The following is a 26,860-nucleotide window of genomic DNA, read 5'->3' on the forward strand; positions in this document are numbered from 1 at the left end:
GTTATTTCTTGCAGAGGTTTCATTCGATTTAACATGCTTAGACGCTCTTCTTTAAACCTACATGAGAGATAAGGTTTATGAAAATGCTCCATATAAATGGCATACTTCACCATTTAGAATTTAAAATCCATTGCTTTCACTTAAAAAATTTAGCCTATTAGTGGTAAACTTCTATAAATGTATAAGAAGTTTCTGATTTACTTTTAGGGTTTTAGTATTTAAAAGTCTATTAAAGGAACTTTGTACATTAGTCAACAATTCCACAAGTATAATCGAAGATACAAATTGTTTATCATATTAAAGGATTGTAATTAAAATTGAAACCACAATCCAGTGACACGGAGTGTTACAGCCGAAGGTGAATCCACCTCAACAAATCATATACGAATATAAAATATTTCTACCTGTTGTACTTATATAAAAAGATCGAGATACATGGCCCAAGTTCTGCCCCCATCGAGGCCGATCTGCCGCTGCCACCACCGCCAGCCGCAGCTTCTCTGCTGGACCGACTTCAGACGATCAGAGCTCAAACTAAGGCTATGGGATCGTTTGAATGGGTTTTTAATTTATTTTCGCCTTCAGTTTCCTTTGAGGAAGCGAAGACGAACCGCCCCAGCATCAGCAGCAGCGAGACCAGAGAGGATAGCCATCACCACCGTACCGCTGCCGCACCATCATGCGTTGCGTTGTTGATACTTGAATCACACGATTATTAATTCGATCAATGCTTCATTTATTGTTGTTTTTTTATTTTGTATACTTATTTCTTATTTTTTTATAATTTTGTGGGTATGAAATGTTGGTAGGTAGGGTAAGGTAAGGTAAGGTACTCTCATTTGGACCACGAGGTGGGTGAATGTTGATTGTTTTTTTTTCTGCACAACGGAAATTATTTTCAACAGATGACAATTACTGGAGTGTTATAATCTCATTAAGATACGCGCGTTGTTATATAAACTTGTTATATGGCCGGGCCGAAACGACATACATTATGGAATAGACCACAGCCTTTAAGTAGAGTATAGGTATCCATATTATTGTGAAATAATATAAATAATAATTGTATGTGTATAGCGCCGGTAATTTTTTTGGTTTTTGTTTTTATTTCTGTTGGCCACCTGTTTATTTGGGTTGGAAAAGAAACAAATAAATAAAAAAAGAATTATTGACAGGTTTGCATTCGTGCAGAGCCCGGAAGCAAAATTGAACGAGTTTTTGATTATAACTAAATGAGCAAAAAACTAGGAATACTAGAGCTTATTAAAAGTTTAAAGGCTTCAAGTTTTTGTGGTATTGAAAGAAGGCATATAAAAATAACTCTTTTAGTTTTCTATTTTACTTAACTATATAAATTAATGAAATCAAACTAAACTATTTTGGACATTTGAAGGTTTTTAAAGCCCGAATAAGACTAAAAATGATTCAAACAATGAAATAACTCATCATATAACATCAGTTTACCTTAATTGTAGTCACTGGCAGCCAGATTATGATAAACTACGGGATTCCTTAAACAATTTGGGATCATCACATTTAATGCTTGTTCTCGATTTCAACGGAAGAATAGGCCTGTCTCAAAATAGCTTTGCCTTAGGAATGGTAACACCAATGTTGCACTATAATCGCAAATCAAAAGACGAATCAAGTGATGCTAAAGGTGATAAGATTTTAGAGCTATCAGACGCTTTTGACTATAAAGTTCTGAATGGAAGCTGCGGTGGTGACTCGCTTGGTGAATATACGTTTATAAGAGGTTCAGCGAGTTCAGTTATCGATTATTGCTTTTTATCTGGAAACTAGCGAACACATTTAAGTATTTTTCGAGCAGCGATTAAACCCTTTTCCGATTATTAGAAGTACTGTTTAAGTTTTCTGGCTGCAGAGAAGAAGCTGATATTACACAACTTGAACTAATTCCAAAATTATTATGGAGGGATAGTCATCGTGCGATTTTTTTAACGAAATTTAAACAACGAAAGCGACCTTTAATGGCTGAAACACAAACACGCTTCAGCTTCGGCTTCGCCTGACGTTTATGAGTTCAGCCATAGGAATTCAATGCATGCTATCACAATGGAGTTTCGACCTCACGTTTCGTTTGACAATCGTAAGGAAAAGAACGTAATGTAACGTAATCTGACTCCAAACGGAAGCTCTAGTTCAATTTTCTGAACATTTGCTTTGTCTGACAGCTCATCAGCTGTAAAAAAATGTCAACAAACAAAATATTTGCTCTTTGGAGAGATGAAATAATAGAAATGTCATTCAAAGCAACCTCGAAGCAGGCCTAACGTAACGCAGACGAAGCCGAAGCTGAAGCGTGTATGTGTTTCAGCCATAAGTGTTTCGAATGCGTGTATAGAAAATATCAAAGTTGAAAAACTAACTGAAATGATAAAAACCACCGCCCCAAAGTTCAACAATCTGGCTTACAGAACCCATTAAATTAAGCAAAGGTGTTTTAATGATGAATGGAGAAAAGTAAGAGATATTTCCTTTGCATTTTTACGACTGTTTCGGAAAATGAATAACAGCTTTATACAAGCAAACTATGGAGCAGCAAATAAACATTTGAAAAACCTATGCTCCGCAAAGAAAAACCATATGATCTAAAAAACATAGATTTTATTAACGAAGCCAGATCGCCAACAGAGTTTTGGCAAGCAGTAAAAGTGGTTTTAGGAAAAAGAAATTCTATTGCTCAAAACCCACTTCATGCAGCTGCTTAACGCAGAACAATTCTCACCAGCCGTTCTATACGCAGTGCATCTTACATTGGATGTACAGTTGGACTTGAGATAAAAGAGGTTATATCCAAAAATAATAAAGCACCAATTAAAGACGGAATATCGTTTGAGTTTTTTAAAAACTGTACACCGGAGTTCAAAAACCTACTAATAACATTCAACAGAATCTTCGAGAAAGCTGAAGTACCTGATAACTTCCTGAAAACAATTATATATACGCTTCATAAAAAAGAAAACTTCGAAGATCCAGCAGAGGTCCGATAGAGGTATATCGTTTTTGAACGAAAAGAAATGAACACAACCGCCAAACTATTCTCATCCGTTCTCTATGAAAGGCTTACTCATTGGGTGGAAAAGAATAATATTTTGCATGAGTTCCAAGCTGGCTTCAGAAAAGACTATTCGACTGTTGACCAATTATTTTCGTTGTTAAGCTTAGCAGAGATATACAAAAATAGGAATAAAAAACTTTATGCTTTCTTTGTCGACTTTTAAGCAGCCTTTGAATCCATACCATGAAAAGCATTCTGCTATAAATTATATATGCTAGGGATATCATCAAAAATGATAAATGTATTGAAAGCTTTGTAACATAATAAAATAGAATGGGGATGGAAAATGTCTGTCCGAAGATTTCAAAACAACAGTAGGAGTAAAGCAAGGGTGTGTTCTTAGCACACTACTGTTTATCTTATACAAAAATGATATCACAGATGCTGTTAAAAGTGGAATTGATCTCCGTCAGAAGAAAATTCCAGGGTTACTATTTGCAGATGACATCGATCAACAGATTAGGAAGTTATTGTAAGAGTTGTAATCTATCTGTCAACCTGGTTAAATCTTAAATGATGATCTTAGGAAGTGGCGGAGGAAGATATTCACGGCTGGAGAAGTGGCCGTTTAACGGACAGGAAATAGAAATCGTAAAGGAGTATAAATATCTGGGAGTGTTGATTACATCAAATTCCAATTTCCAATATCTGCTCTGTTTGGGGCAGCTGCATAAATAAGAAGAGTATTTCAGATATATCAAAGCAAGTGCTATTTAGTGCAACTGCAACAACCATTTTTCTATATGGAGCACAAGCATGGGGTTACCTTACCGACCGTTTGAAACAGTGGAGTAGTTTCTACGTTACTTTTTTAAAAGATTTTTTAGAATACCTGCTTGTTCCCCAAACTATATGATTCATTTGAAGACTGGTATTCCGCCTTTATTTTTGGATACTCTTAAGCTTCATTTTATCTAAATAATACGAGTATTAGCAATGCATGAGCAGAGAACACCAAAAATAGTACTTATGCACTTATTGTCGAATGAAGGAGGATGTGTCCAAGAGTGGAAGAAACTGGCATCCGAATTTGGAGTAAACCTGGAAGAAGCGCAGAATTCGCAGTACAGGTTGTATTAAAGCAAATTGGACCACTAGTTAAATGAAAGAACATACTTTTTAGCTAACCATTCTACAGTATTAATAAGAACAATCTTTCGATTAAGGGGTGAATTATTGAACCTCAATTTCATACCTAACCGACTAGAGTTACCAGTTATATGTATCTTATGCAACCGTTATGAAAGAGAAGATGTGTTTCATTTTATGGCAGTCTGTCCCGTTTTAAAGGAATTTTGAGTGCAGTATTTTGGAGTTCAGTTATTGGAATTAGAGGAAGTGCTTAACATTTTAAATGGATCATGTGGCTGGGAAGTACTTTTTAATGATTTTAAATAAGAATTTAAAGTTTGTCAGTCTAGTAGACGGCTTTTATGCCCAACCAATACACTTTTTGTTAAAATAAGCAAAGAATGTTTGAAGTTATTATTATTTTAATAAGTCAATAGAACTAAAAACTTAAAAAAACTAAACTACTTAACCGATTTTAATCAAATTTGTTCACCGTTTCCAACATGAAAGATGGGATAGCTTACATCTCAATTTACGATCTGTCACAATTATCTGTTAGCTCCAAAGGATTGTAAAGGATGGCAATGACTGGATAAAGCTAGTATTTAATAGATGGCGCTATGTCAAACTTATAAACGTTTCGTGTAAGCTACAATTAAATATAGCATAACGACCACTTGTTGCTGAGGCTAAAGTTTGTAGTAAACGAAATACTGTGGATTTTACTTTTCCAATTTTTAATGTTAGCATAGCCCGCCACGTAAATTGAATTACCAAAAACCAAAAACGCAATGCATCAAACTGCCAGACAATTTCTGCACTGTTCTTCAGAAAAAAAATAGACGATTCAGAGCACCGGAAATATTCTTGAAGCAACTATTTTACGTATTTTAATGATACCGTCAGATTCTGCCATACCCTTCAAAAGGTTACAATTTTTGCCATGTCTATAAATAAGTCTAAAAGCTAAACAATATCTCTTTGTGGTTAAAATTAAATAAATCCAGATTTTAAACTATCAGCCCTACCAACTTCATTTATATGTAAGTTTAACTTTCATATGTTATTTACAAAACATTTTACAAACTTGGATACAAAAAATAATGCATTTTTTATTTAATTCGTTTGTATTGGTTTTTGCTTTACATCAAAACTTTGATCAATCCCAAACCTACACTTTTTTATACCAGCTTTAAAATTTTCAGACCTAAAAAAGTTATTCACAATGAATGGTGAATATCTATTAAGTGGCAATTTTAACTGCCGACACAGAGATTAGGGGTGTGTAAGAGCAAATTGGCACTATCGATTAATATTTTGTATCCACCTTGTCCAACTTATTTTCCCGCAGGTTCTCCTGGCGTCCCTTCTGTCCTCGATTTGTTTGTGTCAAATATCCCAGGTCTTATATCAGAACCCGTTTCGTTTAATGCTTTAAGTTCAGATTATAATCCAGTTTTTTGCAATCTTTCTTGGCGAAAGACAAATTCAATATTTCCTAGACATAAAAAGGCAAATTGGTAATCATTCAAATCAAAATTAAAAGGAGCCTTGAAAATAGTACCACAAACCTAGAAAACGTGACTTGTAAAGGTGATGTCGATTTTATAATACAAAACTTTACGCAAGCTATCACTTCTTCGGTTGATGAAACTATTTCCAAAAAAACAACACATATCTTGGAACTTATTAAAGTTAGAAATATTCATCGAAAAAATTGGCCAAATTACCGTCAACCCTTCTCTCGATCAATGGTTTCCCATTTTAATAAACGCATTGCTGAATAGATGAAAAACCATTGTAATAGAGAATGGAACACAAAACTGAGCGTTATGGATGCAAATGCAAAAGAATTTATATATTTATATATTTGTGTAAAATTGTTCAGAGTTTCTTATCCGGTAAATGTTATCAAGTTCATGTCAATTGTGATGTTTCTGGGTTGTTATTTGTTCGGCGTCCCCCAATGCTCAGTACTTGGTCCGGCCTTGTACAATATTTACGCTTTGCATTTTCCAAGTCTACCGCAAATTGAATCAGCTATTTCCGCTGCTGACACTGCAGTATTTTCATCACATGAATTTTCTCTCAACATTGAGACAAATCTTAAACATGCGATCGAAGGACTTGAAAAATAATATACTAAATGGAAAATAAAGCTGAATGCTGGGAAAACGCAAGCCATCTTTTGTACACGTAAAAGGAAATCTTGCTATCTTCCCAGCAATCAGCTCGATGTAGGTGGCACCACAAATAAATGGGAGCAGGCTGTAAAGTATCTAGTTGTTCATCTCGATTCAAAAGTAACTTTTAATAAACATTATTCAAAATACTCTTAAAAAAATGAGTATGGCTATTAAGATGCTATACCCTTTTATTAACCGACAATCTCTATTTTTTGAAAATTGTTCCAGGTTGTTCTGAACATTGTTCCAAATTTTTGGACCTCTATGAGCAAAATTTGAAAAAATTCTAGCCCCCCCTTTTTCGAAATTCCAACTTTTTTATTTTTTTTTTACATTCTAAAAAGTGTTCTAACCAATAAACATCTCCCAATTTTTTTTGTTTTTTTTGTTAAGCCTACATTTTAACAAAACGTGATTGAGCACATGCACAGCAACCAAAACTTGGCTTATAACCTTTTATTTACGCTGATGATCGATCTTTCAAAAAAATCTCGATGTTGTAAAAAATATTTTAGCCTCCCCTTTTCAAAAATCAAAAATTAAAAAAGTGTTCCAAGTCAAACCATACATCTACCAGCTCTTATCCAAATTTCGTCCAACACCATTAACAAATAAAGCTGAAGGAACACAAAAACGAAACAAATAATATTTACCTTCCGTAGTGCCCCCCTCGAAAAATTTTAAGCCAAAGCTATATTCTTTCAGCAAAGACCAACATGTCTTTAAGATTCCGACTCTATAAAATTAATAATGATTATGCCTACATTCAAAAAATCATCCCCAACCCCCCCTTTACAAACTCCCACATTTAAAAAATATTTTTATATCCATAATCACTCACATAAAATTGCTCCAAAGTTTCATTCAAATATGTTCAAAAATAAAGATATAAAGTCCAAATAAAACTTAACAATATAATAATAAAACTCTGTTAAAAATATTCAAAATTCCAAAACATGTTCCCAATTGTTTCGGGGCTCTTCTAAATTGTTCCAGAGATTCGTTTCTTAATATTGATTTTTAGTATGAAAAATTTACAAAAAATGCACCCCCGCCCCCCCTTTTACAAAATCGATAATCTAAAACTTGTTCCCTATTCAAAATCACTCAAATCAAATTGTTCCAAGGATTCCAAGGTGCCTATGTCTGATATTCTCCTATCGTTTCCCTTTAATAGGTTACAACAATATAACAAAAATAAATAATAATAATAATAACAAAAAAACGTTCCACAGCAACGCTTGGCCGGGTCAGCTAGTAAACAATAAAAATTGGTCGATTGGAGTTTAAGCTTAAAAATTAAGGATTTAAGCTGATTTAAGTTAGGCGTTATTTTTTCATTTTGTTGATACTTAAAATAAAAAAAGTTAACGTACACATTTTCTGGTCAAAAATTGAATATTCGAATTTTCTCAAAAACGAACCGATGGATTTTAAAACACTTTCTTAAATCTTAATTTGGAAGAACTAATTAAATAAATAAAGCAAATCTCTAATATATCATCAAATGGTAAATATAGATTGTTGAAATATCGGGAATAGTACTATTTTTGCTGTTGAAAGGATTTACTTAATAAGGATTTAAAAAATAAACTTTTTTCAGTGCAACTCTTTACAAATTTTACATCATAAAAGGAAAACAAAATAATACTTTATAAATACAAAATTTAACCTCAGTTCAAGAATTAAATTTTCACGCACAAATAAATATTCCTCGTTTATATTTCTAAAAAAGAACCAAGTAAGAAAAATGCTCAATCTTCTGAACTTCACTTAGTTTTCACTTTGTATATTTTTCAAATATTGTTTTTCTTCACCCTATTAAACTTCGTTCATCTGCCTCCTTTTTTTTAACTGTCGAAACGCGTAACCAATTTTCAAAGAAAAAAGATCAACGAGAAATTTAAAAAAGAAAACTTTTTCCATCGAAAGAAATCAGTAATTGCGTTGGCGCACACAAAAACGATGTCTTCGGCCGGATTTCAAAAATCTCCATCAATCTCTCCTTTTTTGGTTTCCTGATGTTTCGAACGAACGCTCTTCTATAAAGATACCCGTACACATCCTCCCGCTCTGGTTGATGTACTAAAGTAGGTATCTTTTAGGTCCTAAGGGGCTTGGCCAAGCATCACTAAAGTGTTCAATTCAGCGAGCACGCAAATAAAAAAATAACAAAATGAATTTATCGTACCACGCTCGGTTCATCATCAATTTCCGCACAAACAAGTGGATTCCTCGAATATGCACTCGAGACGAAGCGAGATGGAATTGATGCTGAAGCAGCAGCAGCAGTTAGCGAGTGCGCACAGCTCGCAGTTCTCGGCTTAAGGTGTTCCTCACAGATCAGTCGATCTTCTTTTTGCCATCCCCATCTTAGATGGCTTCAAGTTCCTTCCCGACTGTCTTGCGTCTCTTAAGCCGTCTGCCTAATTAGTGTAATCGCATGGAAATTATACCTACTCATCGGCGCATGATGACGATGAGGTCTCTCGTCGTATATAGGAAACTCTGGGATGGAGACGCGTGAAGCGTGTACCTTTAGTGTGTAAGCGCGTAGGCGGCGGCATCTGAGACTGAGTTTCAGATCACTCGCCCGTTTCCTTGTTCGTTACTTTTTTGATTACTTTTGGTGTTATTCCTTTTGTGCTGTATAGTTGTGTCGCTGTGTGATAGGAGTTATAACGGATGTTGGGATTTGTGTTATTTAAGGTAGGTTCTCTCCTTCCTCTACAAAAACATCAACTGGAAGAGAAATTTTCGGAAGAGGAGTTTATTATTGTTATATTGTTCCAAGTGCAGATGATTCCATATTCTAACGGGAACTAACTCATTACAAAAAAGGAAATTACAATTACCACCACCACCATTACAGCTCATGATGTGCTGAATCACGGTTTTACAGTTCGAAATACAACAAAAAAGAGAATTGAAGCGCTTGAGATGGCGTTTTTATAATACGCTGTTCGGTTATTAATGAACTGTGAGGACTCTTAGACAATCTGCTACCGCATATGGTGCGAGAGGGACTTTTTGGAGTGCAATAAAACGCCATCTGGGAGTCGTGCGTTGATATTTTGTGTGCTCTGCTATAAGTTGGTTCTGGACGCATTCGGAATTCTTAAGTTCTTATAGATACCGATAGTTTGCACCAAAGGAAGGCACTCGTGCTAATGGCATCACTTTGATTTTCCAAATATGGAGCTGATGATCTTTGCCAGAAGGTTCTCCGCTCAAAATATTCTGTGTTGGAGTTGGAGATCTATGAATACGGTTCGGCCAGCAGCGGCGCGGCGGTGGAAGGCTTTATAGATGGCCACACCACTAATGTTATTTGCAGTGTGGTATATTTCAGGTACGATTAGTATTATTTTACAGTTGAATTTGTAGGTCAACGTCGAATGCTGATTAATTTATAAGGAAATTTTCTTTCTTTTAACGGATCACAATACAATTCTATTTTTGATTTTAATCTCTTCGAAGATCATTTGCATTTACAAATGCACTAAGAAGTAGTTCGCAGTTTGGATTTCATGACAACTTTTTTTGACTATTAATTACAGTGCTTTTACTTTTTGAAGTCCCAAATTATTCATTAAAAATTCACAAGCAATAGTTTCAAAATAAAACAAGAATAGAAAATTCAGAAATTAAAATAATCTTCAATTTTCATAAAAAAGAAATGTATTTGCTTTTAAGAACATCGTTCTTTTCATAATTGGCTATTAAGAGCTATTTATTTAATAGCTAAAATAAGTCCATGCCATCAGTGGCCAGGCCATTTCTTCCATCTATGAAAACTCACCCCTTAACAATAACTTAATTTACTTACTTAAGGGGGCTACAGTCCTGTGTGAACAAGGGCCTCACAAAACAACCTTTTCCATCAAGTACCGAGTCTAGCTATAGCAGGACGGATTGCTGTATCCTATACAGCGATACTTTCGTCCCTCAAGTATGAGTTTTGCTACTCAATAGCTTCCTTAGCTCAAAGAAAAAGCAGTTTAGCAAGAGTTATTCTTCGTTTGATGTCAGAGCTGGTGTTGTTTGCTGAGTTCATAGCGAAGCCTATGTAGACGAAGTTCTTAACTACCTTAAAATGTCGTCTGTTGAGAGTGACAGCCATGTCCATTTTTACCCTTAAATAAATTGGGTGGCTCAACAGTTTGTTTGAGAACTAGGGCCTAGTGACTGACAACTATCAACCATTCCTGTGCGCGAGTACTGTTGTCAGCTATGGAAGGGACCTACAGTTTATAGCAGAATCCGAACGGCAAATTTGAGAAAGCACTTTTCATGACAAGAATTACTCTTGGAGAATTTGTCAATTCCTCGCAAGCGGGAGTACCCGTAAAAAAAACGTTAAGTGGCATAGGCAGGGATCGAACGCAAGACCTCTCGCACGGGTGCCAGGGGTACTACAATTTTACCTTTTTAATTTTACCCTTTTTAACCGTTAAATCCAGGACAGACTTTTGAAAGGTTGTTCCTCTAGTGTTAACGTGAAAATCCGTTCTTAATGAAACACCGTGAATTCTATATTTTTATCCTGCTCAATTGGAAGAGTTTAGAAATGACGCCAAAATTAGACATGGCTAAATAAAGCTCGTCCTTGTAGACACTGTCATATGCGGCCTTGAAATCGATGAAAAGATATTAGGTTGATTTGATAATTTTGGGTTTTTTTCCAGGATCTTCTGTAATGTGAATATTTGATCGACAGTGGACTTTCCTGGTCTAAGACCACACTGGTAAGGACCTATCGGGTGTTCAGAATTGGCTTTAGACTTTCACATATGCTGTCAGTGAAGATTTTGTAACCGATATTAATTATACTGATTCCTCTATTCAGTTTAGAGGGTCTCCTTTTTTCAGGACAGATAAGTTGGTGCATGCTCCTAACCAACTTATCTCCAGCTGCTTTAAAAGGCTCGGCATTCAAGCCATCCAGCTCCAGCGGATTTATTAGACTTCAGCTTAGATTCGGCAATCTTTACTTCGTCTAAGTCGGTAGGACGGGATTGTTGGCTTTCTTCTTCTATGTTCAATGGATCATCCTGCCTGCCAACGGAATTCGGTTCGTCGTCGTCGTTATTGACTCAACATTGACTGTGGCTCCACTATGATGTTTCCACTTTCGTCTTTGCAGCCCTCGGTTCGAGGTTTCTGTAGACACTTGCAAATTTTGTTTAAACTGTTCATGAAACTTTCGAAATTCATTCTTGCTTTCGAACCTCTCAACATCTTTGGCCGCACACTTCTCATGCTCTCTCTTTTTTCTTCTGAGAAGTCGGTATTCTTCTCACCTCTTCTACTCATAGAGCTTGTGAGCAGCATCTTGGCAATTCCGCTACTGATTCTACATACATTGTGTATCCGAGGTTAATTGTTACTCCGTCGAAGAAGGATTTAACGATCTCTTGCTATTGAAACCGTTTGACGATGTACCTTCTTGTACCTTCTACTTTGGCTACAACGAATTAGTGGCCCAAGTTAATGTTAGCTCCTCGGAAAGTTCGTGGATCACAATATAGTCAATCTGGTTGACTGAAGATTGATCTGGATAACTCCAAATTCCTTTGTGGATGTTGAGGTGTTGCAAACGCGCACTCGCTACCATGACGTTTCGCCTAGTAGCAAAGTCGATGAGGCTGAATCCGTTGGCGAAAGTGTTGTCGTGCAGGCTGTTTTCCTCGATTATTCCACTAAAGGTGTCTTCCCTTCCTAGCTTAGCATTAAAATCGGCCAGGAGAATTTTATTATCATAGCTGGAACACTGCTCATATATTTTGTCTAAGAGCTCGAAGAACATACCCATGTTTCGGTCATTCTTCTCTTCTGTTGGGGCGTCAATGCACCTATATCTCCAGATTTGTTGCTTATATCTGGCTCCAATGACAACGGCGCATCCAAATAAGCGTTGGTTATGTCGGTAGCAATCACCATACTAAATATCGCAATGCTTCATCCTCTTTTTGGCCGGCCAGTCCCATCGTATACATTTTATCAAAGCATGTTCACTCTAATCAAGGAGAGTTTGGATATCCATTGCAGCTTTCAATATTATCTGGCAGTAATGACCAATGTTTAGTTTAAAAAAAAAATCTAAAAATCTACAAAAAAACATTTTCTTTCATTAAATTGTAAACAAAAAGTAATAAAACAAAAGAGCTGATACACAAACCTGAAAATGAGATTCTATTCGTTCATTAAAAATAGTTTTTTCTTTAATAGTTTTTAATTACTATAGTTTTATGTTCTACATTTTTTAAGTTATTTTAAGGCTTTACGTAATGCAAACATTTAATTTTGGCAAACAACTGTATTTTTCTCCCTGTATTACACATCAAAACATAAAACAGCTAAAATTGTCTTAAAGTTAATTCTTCAATGTTTACCTAACTGACAACACACTTTAACACATCAACTGTGATAAATTTCACCATTCGCACGAAAACATTATTTTCAACTCTTCCTGCCATAACCGTCATCACTTAGAAATTCGGGTCAAACTGTCAGCGGTTGAAATAAAACCTTTAATCAATTAAAATATACACAAAATCCATTCCATGATTTTCTCCAGATCGACCACACCAAAAAGTAGAAATGTTTATTTCTTGAATCTCTAAAAAGAAATAATTAATTCCAATTCCATGCAGTCAAGGGCAGGAAGCAGTTTATAGTTGTTGTTGTTTGTGTTATTCTTTTGTTTATGTCATTTTTTGCAGAATTCATGGTGTGCACACCTCTATCGCCACAAATCTAACTCTAATCATGCTGCACAGTCTGTGCAGCGCCAATGGGTCACAAACTGGTACTGCTGCAGTGCTGGTATACAATGTGCCGAAAATGCGTGGACGGTTTATATTTAAGTGAAAAAGGAGCGCCCGTGGAGCCGCTGCTGCTGCTGCGGTGCTCCGTCGTAGTTCACAACCAAAGCCGCAGAGCAATATAGACTCTATTTGATGGCGATGGGGTATTAAACTTTAAAGCAGTAGTAAGTTTACCCATTAGCGTGTCACCGCGCCACCGCCCGCCGCAATCGCTGCCGATGATGATTCATACTTCATACCACAAACTGCGCGCACGTTGAAATAAAAATAAAAATAAATACAAAGTTGCACCCCCTGGCGGCCATACACTGAAGCTCTGCAACAATTGTAATTAAATTGGCGGATAATCAGATATGCATTGTTAGCGTTCTGTACGTACTCTCGCTGCTGAGCTGAGCTGAGCTGAGCAACACGCGCGCATGTGCATTGATTGCATTTCCAGCAAGAATTACTGCGGTCTCACTGCTGCACCGCCATTCACCACATTATAGCTCAGAGGGGGCGAGAGTTAAAGTCTCACAGTCTCAGAGCCATGTGCGGAGGCAATAATTGATAAAGTGCATGTGATTGCTATGAGCCGGGCTTTTACTACTGATTCTCCAGATTAATTCTTGTATATTTTTATTAAAATGCATTTTTGTCTTCGTTTCTCGTCTAAGATGTCGATGTTATTATTTCCTATTCCGATCCGAGTGCATATATTTTGTGGTTATAGTATTGCTGGGCTACATGTGACGTGCAAATTGTTATTAAGTTTTCACGCGCTTAAAGATTTGATCTTGAAATAAGTGGATTTGGATTTGGATTTTCTGGTGGTGGTGTTTTTTTTTTTTGTTGTATACCTATGCATGCACCTTAAGGAATAAGCTGTGCAGCTGCAAAGATGTAGGCGTTATTTTATACCTCTATATGCATATAGCATATGTTTGTACATATGTTAGTACATACATAATGTTTGAGAGGTGAGAGTTTTTATTTTGTGTGTGATTTGGAAGTGTTGACAGAATTAAATGTCAGCTTAAAGTTTTGTCGCATGAAAATGTCATTTGGGAATTCATGTATTTTTGTATTCTTTTATTGTGGTTGCATGATTTTGGATTGGAATTATTTTTGTCTGGCACTATGGTTGATATATATGTATGTATGCGTCAAAGTTAAGTTAGGATTATACAAAACATAGGTGGGTTTTCTTTCTATACGTTATTATATGAATTACTTGACTTGCATGCTTCGTTTAAGGAATTTTCTTTGGTTTTCTCTGACATGCGTGGACTAAAATGTGCGATTTAAGTTAATTTAAGTATTAGGGAATGTTTAAGTTTTTATTCAAACATATATTTACTATACAGTAACTAATCCTTTTTAGGTGTTATTTTGAGTTTGAATTCCTAAATTAATGTAAAGTTTCAAAGAAGTATTATGGTGAATTAGTTCAATCATGTGGGTACTTATACGTGCAATTTTAAGCTTGCCAAACAATTTGCTTTTTTAGACACAAATGTTAGTTACATGTACGAATCTTAAGGTGTATTGTTTTGTAGAGTAAAAATCGGCCACTGGTAAATGACCAGCTTGAAATACTTAATTATATAAAGAAATAATTCTTCCGAACAGTTAGTGGTATATGGACAAAATTGTATACTCGTTTAGAAACATTCAATTAAAAGAAATAAGCTGCTCTTTTTGAGCCCTAAAAAAGGAACAAATCACTTATTTAAATTATTTTGTCACCTACGATGAATGGATCACTTTAACGAAGTACCAAGTCCCCAACTTTAAAAGAAGGATCATTGCAGAAACTCCAAACATTAGTTCTACCATCGACATGATGGCCATTCAACATTAAAAATTCTAAATTAAGGTGAATTTAAGAGTAACGAAAAAAACAGAAAATCTATGCAATAATTAGGTATTTCATTAAATGTTTTAAAATAATTTAATAAAATATTGAAATTCTACAACTTTATAATATATATGTATTTGTAAAACAAAAAATGTTATTTTTGTCAGTTATAGAGCTATAACATATTTATTTTCAATTAAAATTAAAATAGAGAGAACAACTTCCAATGATAAGAGTCTTAACAAAAGTTGTAGAAAAAGCTGTAAAGTACATTGTAAGATAGTGAATAGGTGTTTTCATTTTCGTTGCTAAATTTGAGTTTATAAAATTTTAGATGGTTTTTTTTAAGATGTCTATAATATTTTTTGTTAATATTGGAAGTTTTGAATAAAAATCACATTGAAGAGAAAGATAAAAAGCAAAGTGGGTGGCACAATTTCTTTAAAATTACTTTAAATTAGTTTAAGGACTAAGACTCATTTTTCAATTTTTTTTCTTGAAACTAAAAATAATGGCGACTCCTATAAGAAGTGTTTGTTCTTTTTTAAAATTATTTATCATTCACAGTCTTTTTAAACGTACTAATAAAGTTACATATGATATATTTTCTCAATTGTTCTAATTGATTGTATTTTCAAATTCATATATTTAATAGAGTCTCCAGTTTATTCAATATGATCCACTTGCTTTTTATCAAGTGTTAAAGTTACAAGAAATAAGAATCAAATTTTATACCAATATCAATTTTTCTTGATTCATTAATTTTTGAAAGCAAATAAGCAGAGTAATTCCTTATTCTCTTTTTAATTTTTTAAGTAAAGGGCTATTTTTTAGCTAGTATCTTTTTGGCAACACTGCTTTAAACTGCTGACGCACGTTTCGTGTTTTGTTTCACTGTCAAACATCTTCAGTTTGGTCTATAATTTAACCAACAATCGTCTTACATACGAAAAACGCTCGCTAATTAATGACATTTATTATCAAAATGCGTGCTCTGATTTTTTGGTCAATTTAATCGACCCAACGCAACGGCCTCTTTTACTCAAGAACTTGGGAAATTTTGCGGGAGGATTTAGGTGTGATGCCTAGAATTGAAGCCGAATGATGCATGGGCTCTTGGAAAGTAGGCCGAATATGCACTTTTTTACCGAAAAATTATGTCCGGCGAAACTCATTTTTGTCTCTGTCGATTTTGTAATGAAGCTACCAATGCATCCAGAAAAAGTCACAGTTTCGTATGGGCTGGTGGCATCATTCGACCGTACTTCTTCAAAGATGATGCGAATTGTAACGTAGCTGTGAATGGTGAGCGCTACCGTGAGATGATATCCAACTTTTTAGACTGTTTTTTGTATGGCTATGTTGAAGCTCATATTTATACAGACGAAACGGCTTCAATTGTAAGACAACATTGAAGCATTTAAGCGGGTGGACCATTTCAGGCGCAGTCAAGGTCAACGTTTGCATGAAATAATCTTTAAACATTAAGTTTTATGGACCGTACTATCGATTGAATTTTCTGTTTTTTTTTTTTTTAAACTTCTTTTAAACAATCACCCTTTATTATTTCAATGATCTAAGATAAATTATTTTAAAAATCAACTCTATTATTTGAGTTCAAATTAAATGTTATTTAAATGTTATTTACAAAAAATTCGGTTACATAATCTTTTTTGTCTTCAAGAAAGTGTATTGTGTCCGTTAACAATTGTCTTTCCCAAAGCTTTATCTGTGTCGCCGGGGTCCCCCAAGGATCTGTACTTGGTCCAATTCTCTACAACGTGTTTACGTCTGACTTTCCAAGACTTCAAAATTGTGAAACAGCCATCTTTGCTGACGACACATGTATTTATTCTTCAGATTCAATTGGTTCCACTATTGAAACTAACTTGCAATCTGCACTGTTTATAATACAAGATTACTTTAGTGACTGGAAAATAAAGATAAATGCTGCTAAGACTCAGGCGGTCTTTTTCTCTCGAAAAAGAAAACCCTGTTTCTTACCAAGTAACAATCTTATTCTTAACGGTTATGAAACAGATTGGAAGTCAAGCGCTAAATATTTAGGGGTTTATTTGGATAAGAGATTAACGTTTAGTACACACATACAAGAAGTTATTAAAAAAATGAACCTAACAATCAAAATACTGTACCCATTTATAAACAGAAAATCAAAGTTGAGTAGTGACAACAAACTACTGATCTACAAAGCAATTTTTCAAGCGATTATGTTCTATGGATCACCTGCTTGGGGAAATTGTGCAAAAAGTCACATACGAAGACTTCAAATTTGTCAGAACAAACTCCTGAAAATGATGCTAAATGTTCCATGGTGCTTTTCAACAATCGAATTGCACGCCTTAGCCAATATAGAAATGGTCTCCATGAGAATTTCAAAATTAAGTGAAAAATATATAAATTCTTGTTTATCTTCCGACAATTCCCTTATCTCAAATCTAGCTTCTTAAACTTTGTTATAAAACGTTATTTTTGTTAAGAATGATAAAATGTGTATTATAGGCAAATTTATTTAATTTATTTATTGAAGACTGATAAATGTTTTTTTGTTATTAATTATTATACAATTATTTATTATTTATCTATTTATTTATTTTTCAAATTGTTTAGTATCTATTTTGTATATCAACGTTATTTTGTATGTAACTTATTTATCTATTAAATTATTCATTTCAAAGTTTTTTTTTTCAAATATTATTATATGTTTATATATTCATTAACTTTTTTGTATCTGTTTATTTTATTCTGATCTATTTAATATTTTCATTTTTTATATATCTATTTATTTATTCATTTATATATTTATTTATTTATTTATTTATTATTTTGTTTATTTATTTATTTATTTATTTATTTATTTATTTATTTATTCATTTATTTATTTAATTATTTATTTATTTATTTATTTTTTTATTTATTTATTTATTTAATTTTGTATTTATTCATACATTTATTTATCTATTTATTTATTCATTTATTTATTTATTATTCTAGTAATAATAATACTGTTTATTTATTCGTAATAAAGACTGATATGTAAATATTATGTACCTACATAAATTATATTTCTTTTGTAAAAGCTGTTTTGAACTGGGTATTGTATCCCTTCGTGTTGAATTCACCTTCGTGTTGAAACCACCCCTTCTCTCAACACATCTACGCCTTTTATGTTTTTTTTTTTTATTTTGTTTAATGAAGGTTTTTAACAGTAGCTTTTCCTTCAAATCTCAAATTTAAGCTTTATAAAATTGATTACAAAATATATACTTGGCAGTAGTAAGGTAGCATATATACCAATCTCTGTAAATTGTGCAATATAGGTTTAAGTATGAAAAATGTAAACACAAAATTTGGCTACAAATAAAATATATATATATATAATTATAAATGGCATAAGGATGAGAACAAATATGGGTTGCCTGCTTATATTCTGGACTATTGGAAACATACTTATCTTAAAGAGAGGGGTCCTTGGTTTGGTTGCCTAACCAAAAATTGGGTTGCTTATCTAAAAATTGTTTAATATCGGAATCATAGTTAGTAAGATTTCTTTATCGTTCTGTTGGACTACTCTCGTTGACGTCACAAGTTATCCACCACCGTCAAAAGTCGCAAAATCGGCTATTTCGGGATTATTTCCATTCCTATAGGACCGATCGTGTTATCACCTTTACCAAAATTGTCAAGTATACAATTTGAGACGTAAACACGAGCTTTTTTAGGATTTTGTTTTTACGACCAGTAAGTAGATACAACTTTATTTAGTTTATTATCATTTATTAACATGTTTCGATAGTGTAAATATAAAATTTGAATTCAAAATATTGTAAAAAACACGAGTTACACCGATGTGAACAACTCCACCTCGAAAAAATGGGCTCGCATTACCTCCACGATTCCGAAACGATGGAGGAAAGTTTGAAAAATAGAGTTCTGAGAAAAACTCGTTTAAAGTTTCAAGTCCTCTGAACCATGAAAATGTCAACTTACCTTTCAACCGGTGGCGATGATTGGTGCATAGAGTATTCCTTCCTCTTCTTCTTGAAACTCTTTCAATGCAGATTGTTCAGCTCTTAAATCAATTCTGGCTTGTTTAACGGCATCACTTACGCACCGCTCAGAACGTAAGATTCGCTTTTCATCACGTCTTCAACATAAATATGGGCTTAGTGGCCTATAGGCCTCTTCAAAAACTTCATTAAAGATGATAACTGATAAGTAGCTAGGAATTTCAAATATCTGTATGCCGATGTATGTAAGATACTTTTACGCCATATTTTTCCATGGACCTGCTTCATCTTTAAAATGACTTTGAATTTTGAAAAATCCCTTAACTAGACATGTTAAACTAGCAATTTAAAGTTATTATTACTAAAGTCATTATTACTTTATCAGCTTCTATGTAGCTACAATCTCTCAAATTACATCTTAATACAAAAATGTTAACTAATGAAGCGAAATTTATAATCTTTAAAAATTTGTTTGCGCGTTTTTTTTTGGTTTTGGTAAAATTGACATAGATTTAATTGATAACGTTCAAAAAAGTATTCGGGCCTTAAATCACGATATTAAACAGTTATTTTAATTCAAACGAATGTCAGCTAGAATTTTAGATCTAGAAATACAATTCTTTTTAATTTACATACATTTCAAGAAATTACCTGAACAATATACAATTGATAAAATACTATTAAACATTTGAGACTTTTATTGTGGTTTGGAATTAAAAATCCTTAAATTTGTATACATAACAAAAAGTTGATATTAAAACCCATTTCAAATACACCAATAACACTCATTTATTAAATCGCGGTTGTCAAGAGTTTAGCATCACTTCAACATTTGCTGCTTTTTTATTTGTATGTAGTCAATATCTTTCTGTTTACCTTATAACAGAAGTAGCTTCCTTGTCCCTTAAAATCACGGACCCCACCTTTTTATTGTTTTAAGAAGTTTATACCCTGGTATCGAAAGAGCTTTTATTTGCTATTTATTTCATTTGGTTACATATGTCATCCGAAGATTTATTTAAAAAAAGTCCTGTCTGTCTTATTTAAACTCAGAAAGTCGATAAGAACAATTTCAAGTGTTTTCTAAAAACCACGTCTGTCGAAACCATATTTTAAATCAAAATGTCGTGAAGTCAAGATGCAATGAATTTGAAGGGCTTTCCATCCCTATTTCAACTTTCGAAAAAGTTATATTTTGTATGCAATTTTTTTTGGATACGCACCAACGTTCTTTCAGACGAACCTATCTGATATCAACATTACTAAATCCACCTACAACTTCATAATCAACTGATTGCTTTCACGAACGAAAATCTCTGCTCACCGCTTAGACTATTGTTTTTTACTCATTTCAAACGTACATTTTGTTGTAAAAAAAAAAATTAAACTATAGTGTTTTTCTTTTTGTAAATTGCATCTGTAATATTTCTCTGCAGAAAAAAAAAAAAAAAATTTGGTACTGAAAAAATATGATACATTCTTTGCCAGGAAGGAACAAATCCTCCAAGAACCATTCTTGTCTGAAAAGTACTTTCTCAAATTTGCCTTTCGGATTCAGCATTCAACGGTAGGTCCTTTAAATTCCTGACATGACTCGCTCACAGGAATGTTTGAGAGTTGTAATTCACTAACAACACCTTTGTTCTCACCGGAATACCTCATTTAATTATTTTATTTAATAAGGAGAATTTAGGAAACTTTTAAGGTGTTGATTTAGATGATAGTAGTAGTTTCTTTATTTTGAAAAAAATATTTTCAAAAAGTCTTTGACCGCTCATTTTACAATTCAGAGATTTGATAATTATATTTAACAACTGAAACATTATCTTGGAGAAAAAAATATATTAAATAGTTAAGAAGTAAAATCGAAGGAAAATACGAGCAAAACCAGAAAAAGGAAATTTATTTACAAGACCTGTAAGACCTGTTTTCTAAAATGGAAAGATTTAAATTATTTTCCTTACATTGATGTGACTGATGACAGTTAGTAATTTATATGCCATTAGTCAAAAGTCATTTCTTATTAGTTTTGTGTTGTTTTTCAACTTTTCGTGTTTTGTTAAAAAAGTTTTCAGTTGAATTCTTCTAAAAAAAAAAATAAACTTAAAATTGCCAACAAGATTTTGAGTATAATCAAATAGTTTGCTTTCAAAATCTATATTTGCTAAAGAGTCGAAAACTAATTCTTACCAATTTAAGGAGCATTTTTTGAAAGTTTGTAAATAGATAGTAAGATAAATTTCTTTATTACAATATAAAAGTTTTACATTCTATTAAAACTAAGAACATAAGGACATGACAAAGCTTCCTGATAGACAATTTTTTAAACTAAAATACATATAAGTAAAATATAAAAGTTTTTAAATCTTTATTCATTCTTCACTCATTCGACTTTTAAAGAGAAAATTGTTAAAAAAGCGAATCTTAAAAAAGGTGTAGTTTTTATTTAAAATCCAATTAGTTTATAGCAGATCATATTAATGATAGATAATGTTAAGATACATTTTATATTTCTAATTTGAAAGATACCTATTACACTTATAAGCAATTTTAATGACTTGGAGCACACCTAAATATCTACTATTCAATTTTCACTTGTTTTGAAACACAAATATTTGAAAGATATAAAGCTTTTTATGCAATTTTAATGACTTGGAGCACACCTAAATATCTACTATTCAATTTTCACTTGATTTGAAACACAAATTTTTGTTATTTTTTTTAGGCTAGTAGAATATTTCTAAAGGTTCAAAAACTATTGCGATATGGCAACGCATGTTTACAAAATTTAAAGAGATTTACCCAACCAATTGATCCGTTGAGAATATCAATAAGCTCGTTCAAAGTAAAAAAACTGGCTTGGAAATATAATCGCCTTATTTCCTGCAATATTGGGCAAACTGCTATAAAATGGTGAGTACCTTCAAGTTCTCTTAAATTGCAGAGGGTGCAGATTTGTGATAAATCATATCTATAAGGCACAAAGTTTAGATTAAATATTTCGACTCTAGCCCTAAAGAAGATACCGATAGCTTCTGCAGTCAGTTTCTTGCAAAAACAACTCATATCAGATGACAATTGGTGGTTCAGGTTCCTGCAAATGTTTGTACTTTCTGAAAAGGATGCCCTTTCTAGATATTGTAAATATATCGCATTATCAGTTTTAGCAATCATGTCATCAAGTACGTTATTTTCAGTTAAAGGAAGCGTTACATTTTGTGCCGCAGGAAGATGGTTCCATTCTTTGAAAGGGTGTTGCGTTTCTTAGAAGTTGCCTTAACAGAATTGACTTATGTAGTCCGTTTTCTCTTTTCACTACTGTAGTCATATATTTGGCATGGGATTTAAGATTTTCGGTGTAAATCGGTGCTAAACCTGACTCCACATGTAAAGCATACGTTGGTGTTGCGTTAGGTAATCGGAATAGTCGTTTGAAAAAGAACCTCTGGATACTTTTGAATTCCTCATGTTGTGCGTACCCAAATGCTTGCACCCCATAACATATACAAGTATTGACTGTTGCTTTGAACACTCGGTAGCTTTTGTTTTACATGCATTGATTTTTAGGCCCCAAGTTGAACAGTAGTCTTGAAGTCTGTTGATTTGCAGTTGCAGAGCATTTGGTGTATCAGCATACAGTAAAACTTTGACTAAGGAGCCCGAAAAAAATACACCTCCCGAAAGAACGTCAGTGACAGCATCGATATAAAGGGCAAACAAAATTGGGTTGAGAATGCATCCTTAGGGAAGACCCGTAGACGTCTCCAACCATTCCGATAAGTTTCTACCATTCCAAACTGCGACAGTTGTTAAATCCAGGAATTTGGAGTATAATAGGAGAAATTTCCTAGATACATCTATAGATTATAGCTTGTAGATCAATGCTTGCCTATTTACCGTGTCAAAGGCCGCTTTAAAATCTACGAAGCAAACGTAGAGCCTCTTAGAATTCTCCAAATACTTTGATGCAATACTAGACAGCGTGAAGATATGATCCATAGTAGAGAATTCTATCCGAAACCCTGCTTAAAAAATACTTAAGCGGTTTGTTGACTCAATCCATCTGATAATTCTCTCATAGAGAATTGAGCTTAAAAGTTTTCGCAGCGTATTTAGGATAAATATGCCCCTATAGTTCTCAGCAACGCTTGTCTCCCCCTTCTTGAAAATGGCATAGATAGTCGCTTTATTAAAACAGGTAGGAACGGAGGCATCATCGTAGAGTTGGTTAAAGAAGTCTACCAAGTAGTTTTTAAACTGTAAAGTGGCGAATTTATAAGATTCGGAAAGGATTCCGTCGACACCAGATGCCTTGTTATTTTTCATTCTATCCAAAACTTTATGCAGTTCGTTCAGTGAAATTAGAGTCCTTACAAGAGATATAAGTTTGTATTTATTATATAAAAAATACACATCGGAAATTTATCACAGATTGAAATAATTTTTAAATCAATACCTTCATTTATTATCCAGAATCGTACATGAATTTTTACCAATTCTGCGTATTTTTTGAATTTTTATGAAATGACTGGCTGTTAGATTTTTATAAAAAAATTTCTTGATGTCAAAAACGCTGTTTTTTTTATAAAATATTCGACTTATTGTTTTGTCAGTTTTTTCACTTATGAAATAACCGTTAAATAATTTTTTTTAAATATATCATGTCACACTATATAATAACAAAATATCTAGCTAGCTTTATTTATTTGTGAGATATTTTTGGGAAACCCTCTACTAAATTGTTTTGATTCATTTCTGCCACTTTCTGTACATAAGAAAATTGAGAGATATATTTCTGCGGGTTGTAAAGTGAAGAATGTATGATAAAAATATCTTCCCGAACGTACGCACATATTCAGAAATTTCTATAAACATATTTTATTTACATTCTAGGGCATTGAAACGTCGAGAAATGTCAAAATTTTCAATTCGGTAAATTGGACCGATTACAATAACTTCCTATGAGAATTTATAAAGTTATAAGTTTTCTTTTGACTCATTCATATTTTTGGAAGAAAAATATCCTGGCTTTTGCCATTTTTTGTATTTTTCTTCATCCCTTTTTTCAACCATCCCATTGAATACATATAATTTTGAAAATAAAACACTCGATTCTAAGATTTCACTCAAACATTCACAGATGTCGCTAGATCTTGCAAGACATACCTGAGCTGAAAATGAATTCTTAACTTTTACTTAATTTGTTTGCTAATAAGAAAAATAAACTAATCAACTGGTTGGAAAAAGTTATTCAAATTGGTAAACGTACCTTCAAATATTAAAACGTTTACAAACGCCCCAATTTCTGTATTCCAATATAATAACCAAGACATTTGTGAAGGGATTTCTTTCAAAAACCTCAAGTACGTAAACAAACAAGAATAAATACAAAAATCTTAAAAAGGTGCTATCGCTAAAAAGTTTTTTCGAAATCAAAATAGTACAACTTTTGTTAAAGATATAATTAAAAAACGCACCTTTTACCATTCAACAACAATTTTTATTAATTCTTTTAAAATTCGTTACAATAAAAAAAAACAAAACATTTTTACAAAAGATATATAAATTCATTCATTAACTATAAAACATCTTAAGTTACACAAAATAAGTACAAACAATGTGTTAATATCTTAAAACTAATTTAATTCGAGGCTTGAGTTCAAGTTCAGTGTTTTTTTTAATTTACAAAATTGTTAATAAATCTAAATTATATAGTTTATCGTATATAATAAATAAAACTTAACAAATTTTTTAATATAAACACATACAAAACTTTTTACATTTAATTGAGTTTGATTTGTTATAATAAATTATATTATTTGTTTAAACTAAAATATAATTATACTTGACTAGACAAATAATTTGTCGACAGTTTAAATAAATAATAAAAAATAAAATAACAAACAAAAATACATAAATAAAAAGAGAAAGAATAAATAAATAAAAATGAGAATAAATAAAAAAAGTTAATAAGAGACCATAAAAATAATAAATAAATAAATAAATAGTGGAATAAATTATAATAAATACCTAAGGCTTGCTAATTTTTGGTGTCTTCCTTGTTTGTGATCTGATGCTGCTGCTGTTTACAATTATTATTAAAAACTACAATAAAATAAATACATAATTTTATAAATAAAATAATTAATCTAATTTTCCTCCTCCTAATGACGGCCCTCTTCTTTGATTGGTAGATAAAATCGCTCTGCGACATGCTGCTGAAATTGAAGATGTTGCTCCTCTGGTGGCATATTGTATGGAATGCCATTATTTGATTCTTCTCCACTGAGATCGCTATTGTTGCTATAGAATCCATCATTTTGGGTTGACGATGAGTTGCATCCGTTCTGAAGATGCTTCCCCAACAGAGACATCCTTGAGAAGGTCTTCGTGCACGTCGGACACGAGTACTTCTTCACATCGGAGTGCGTCTGCATGTGGGCTCGCAAGTTCGAGCGATCGGCGAAAGCTCGGTTGCAATGTTGGCAAGTGAAGGGCTTCTCACCGGTGTGCGTTCGGATGTGTCCCTGCAATAGCCATGGCCGCGAGAAGGCCTTGCCGCAGATTGGACACTTGCAGGGCAAAGTGTGTGTTCGAATGTGCATCTTCAGGGCGCCCAGGGAGACATAGACCTTGTCACAGTTTTTGCAGCTAAAGACCTTCTTCACCTGGTTGCCCTCTGCACTGGGACAGTGGAACTGCTGATGCTTCGAAAGTCCAGCAAACGTCGAGTAGGACTTGCCACAGTCCTTGCAATGGTAACGCGGAACTTGAACTGGCTTTATGACCTTCTCCTCAATTGGCACATCCACATGGATGACTTTGTAGTCCGAGTCGCAATGGTGATGCTGCTGTTGATGCTTCACCAAGCCGGGATAGGTGGAGTAGCATTTGTTGCAAGTATGGCACTGGTAGTAGCGGTCATTGGCCGATTTCATGTCTTGCCGCACATTGCTATCTCCAAGAATCCTTCGACTGATCGGGGCTGGTTTGACTGTGAGATCCTCAGGTTCAAAGGCTTCTTCATACATTGAGACATTCTCCAGCGAATGCGGTGATTCTCGACTGAGATCTGTCGGCGTGCTGTCACTGTAGTCCAATGTATTTAGCTTTGTGGAATTGTTGTTATAGTTGTCGTAGTAGGATTGAGTGTCCAGACATGAGTCCGCAGACCCTAAAGACTCCGGTCGCCGTTGTTCGTCTCTTATTCTCACTTCTCCATATCCAAGACGCATCAAACTCCGTGCGATTTCCTCTCGTGTGAAGACATCGGGAAAGGCACGAGCTATCTCTCGAGTTTCTTCGTATATTCGTTGGGCTAGTTCGTCATGTGGAGCGGTCTCCTTCTGAAGATCACAGGGCTCCTCTGCTTTAATCCATTTATTTGTAGCTACGCTTAAATCTACTGGACCTTCATCTGCAAAAAGGAAGAAAAGATGTGTAGAGTTAGTAAACTATGTCGAGATATATAGATTCGTTGATGTGAATTACCATTATCCAAGGGCTCAATGTCGTGTAGCATTATGGGACGCTTTTTAAGCGGGCATCTGCTAAAATTGTGTCTATCCATTTTTGATTGTATAAAATTAATCCAATTGCAAGTAAATTCCTCTTGACGATCAACACTCTCTCCGCCAGGGCAGACAAACCTGGAATGATGCAACTACCGGCATCCAGTTCCTCTTTATACGAATGCAGCCCCTTCCACTAGTTTTGTGCGATAATCGTACTGATCGCACACGTGCTGATCATCCAATCAGAGCGCAGAGATTTCTCTCACTCTCTCTATATTTCTCCTCAATCATTTTGTGTTTTGTGCT

The 26,860-nt window shown here is 33.7% G+C and overlaps 1 protein-coding gene across 1 annotated transcript; it reads right to left on the bottom strand.

The window, feature by feature from the left end:
• Window positions 1-25,000: 25,000 nt before the first annotated feature.
• LOC129951263 (zinc finger protein 184) lies at window positions 25,001-26,621 on the bottom strand. Its single transcript, XM_056063348.1, has 2 exons — window positions 26,532-26,621; window positions 25,001-26,457 (listed from the first exon to the last, which is right to left on the bottom strand). The coding sequence occupies exons 1-2, from the start codon at window positions 26,608-26,610 to the stop codon at window positions 25,205-25,207; spliced, it is 1,332 nt and encodes a 443-aa protein (XP_055919323.1). The 5' UTR covers window positions 26,611-26,621; the 3' UTR covers window positions 25,001-25,204.
• Between the last annotated feature and the right edge of the window lie 239 nt (window positions 26,622-26,860).

Source organism: Eupeodes corollae, chromosome 3 (genome assembly GCF_945859685.1).
Source record: "Eupeodes corollae chromosome 3, idEupCoro1.1, whole genome shotgun sequence".
NCBI lineage: Eukaryota > Metazoa > Arthropoda > Insecta > Diptera > Syrphidae > Eupeodes > Eupeodes corollae.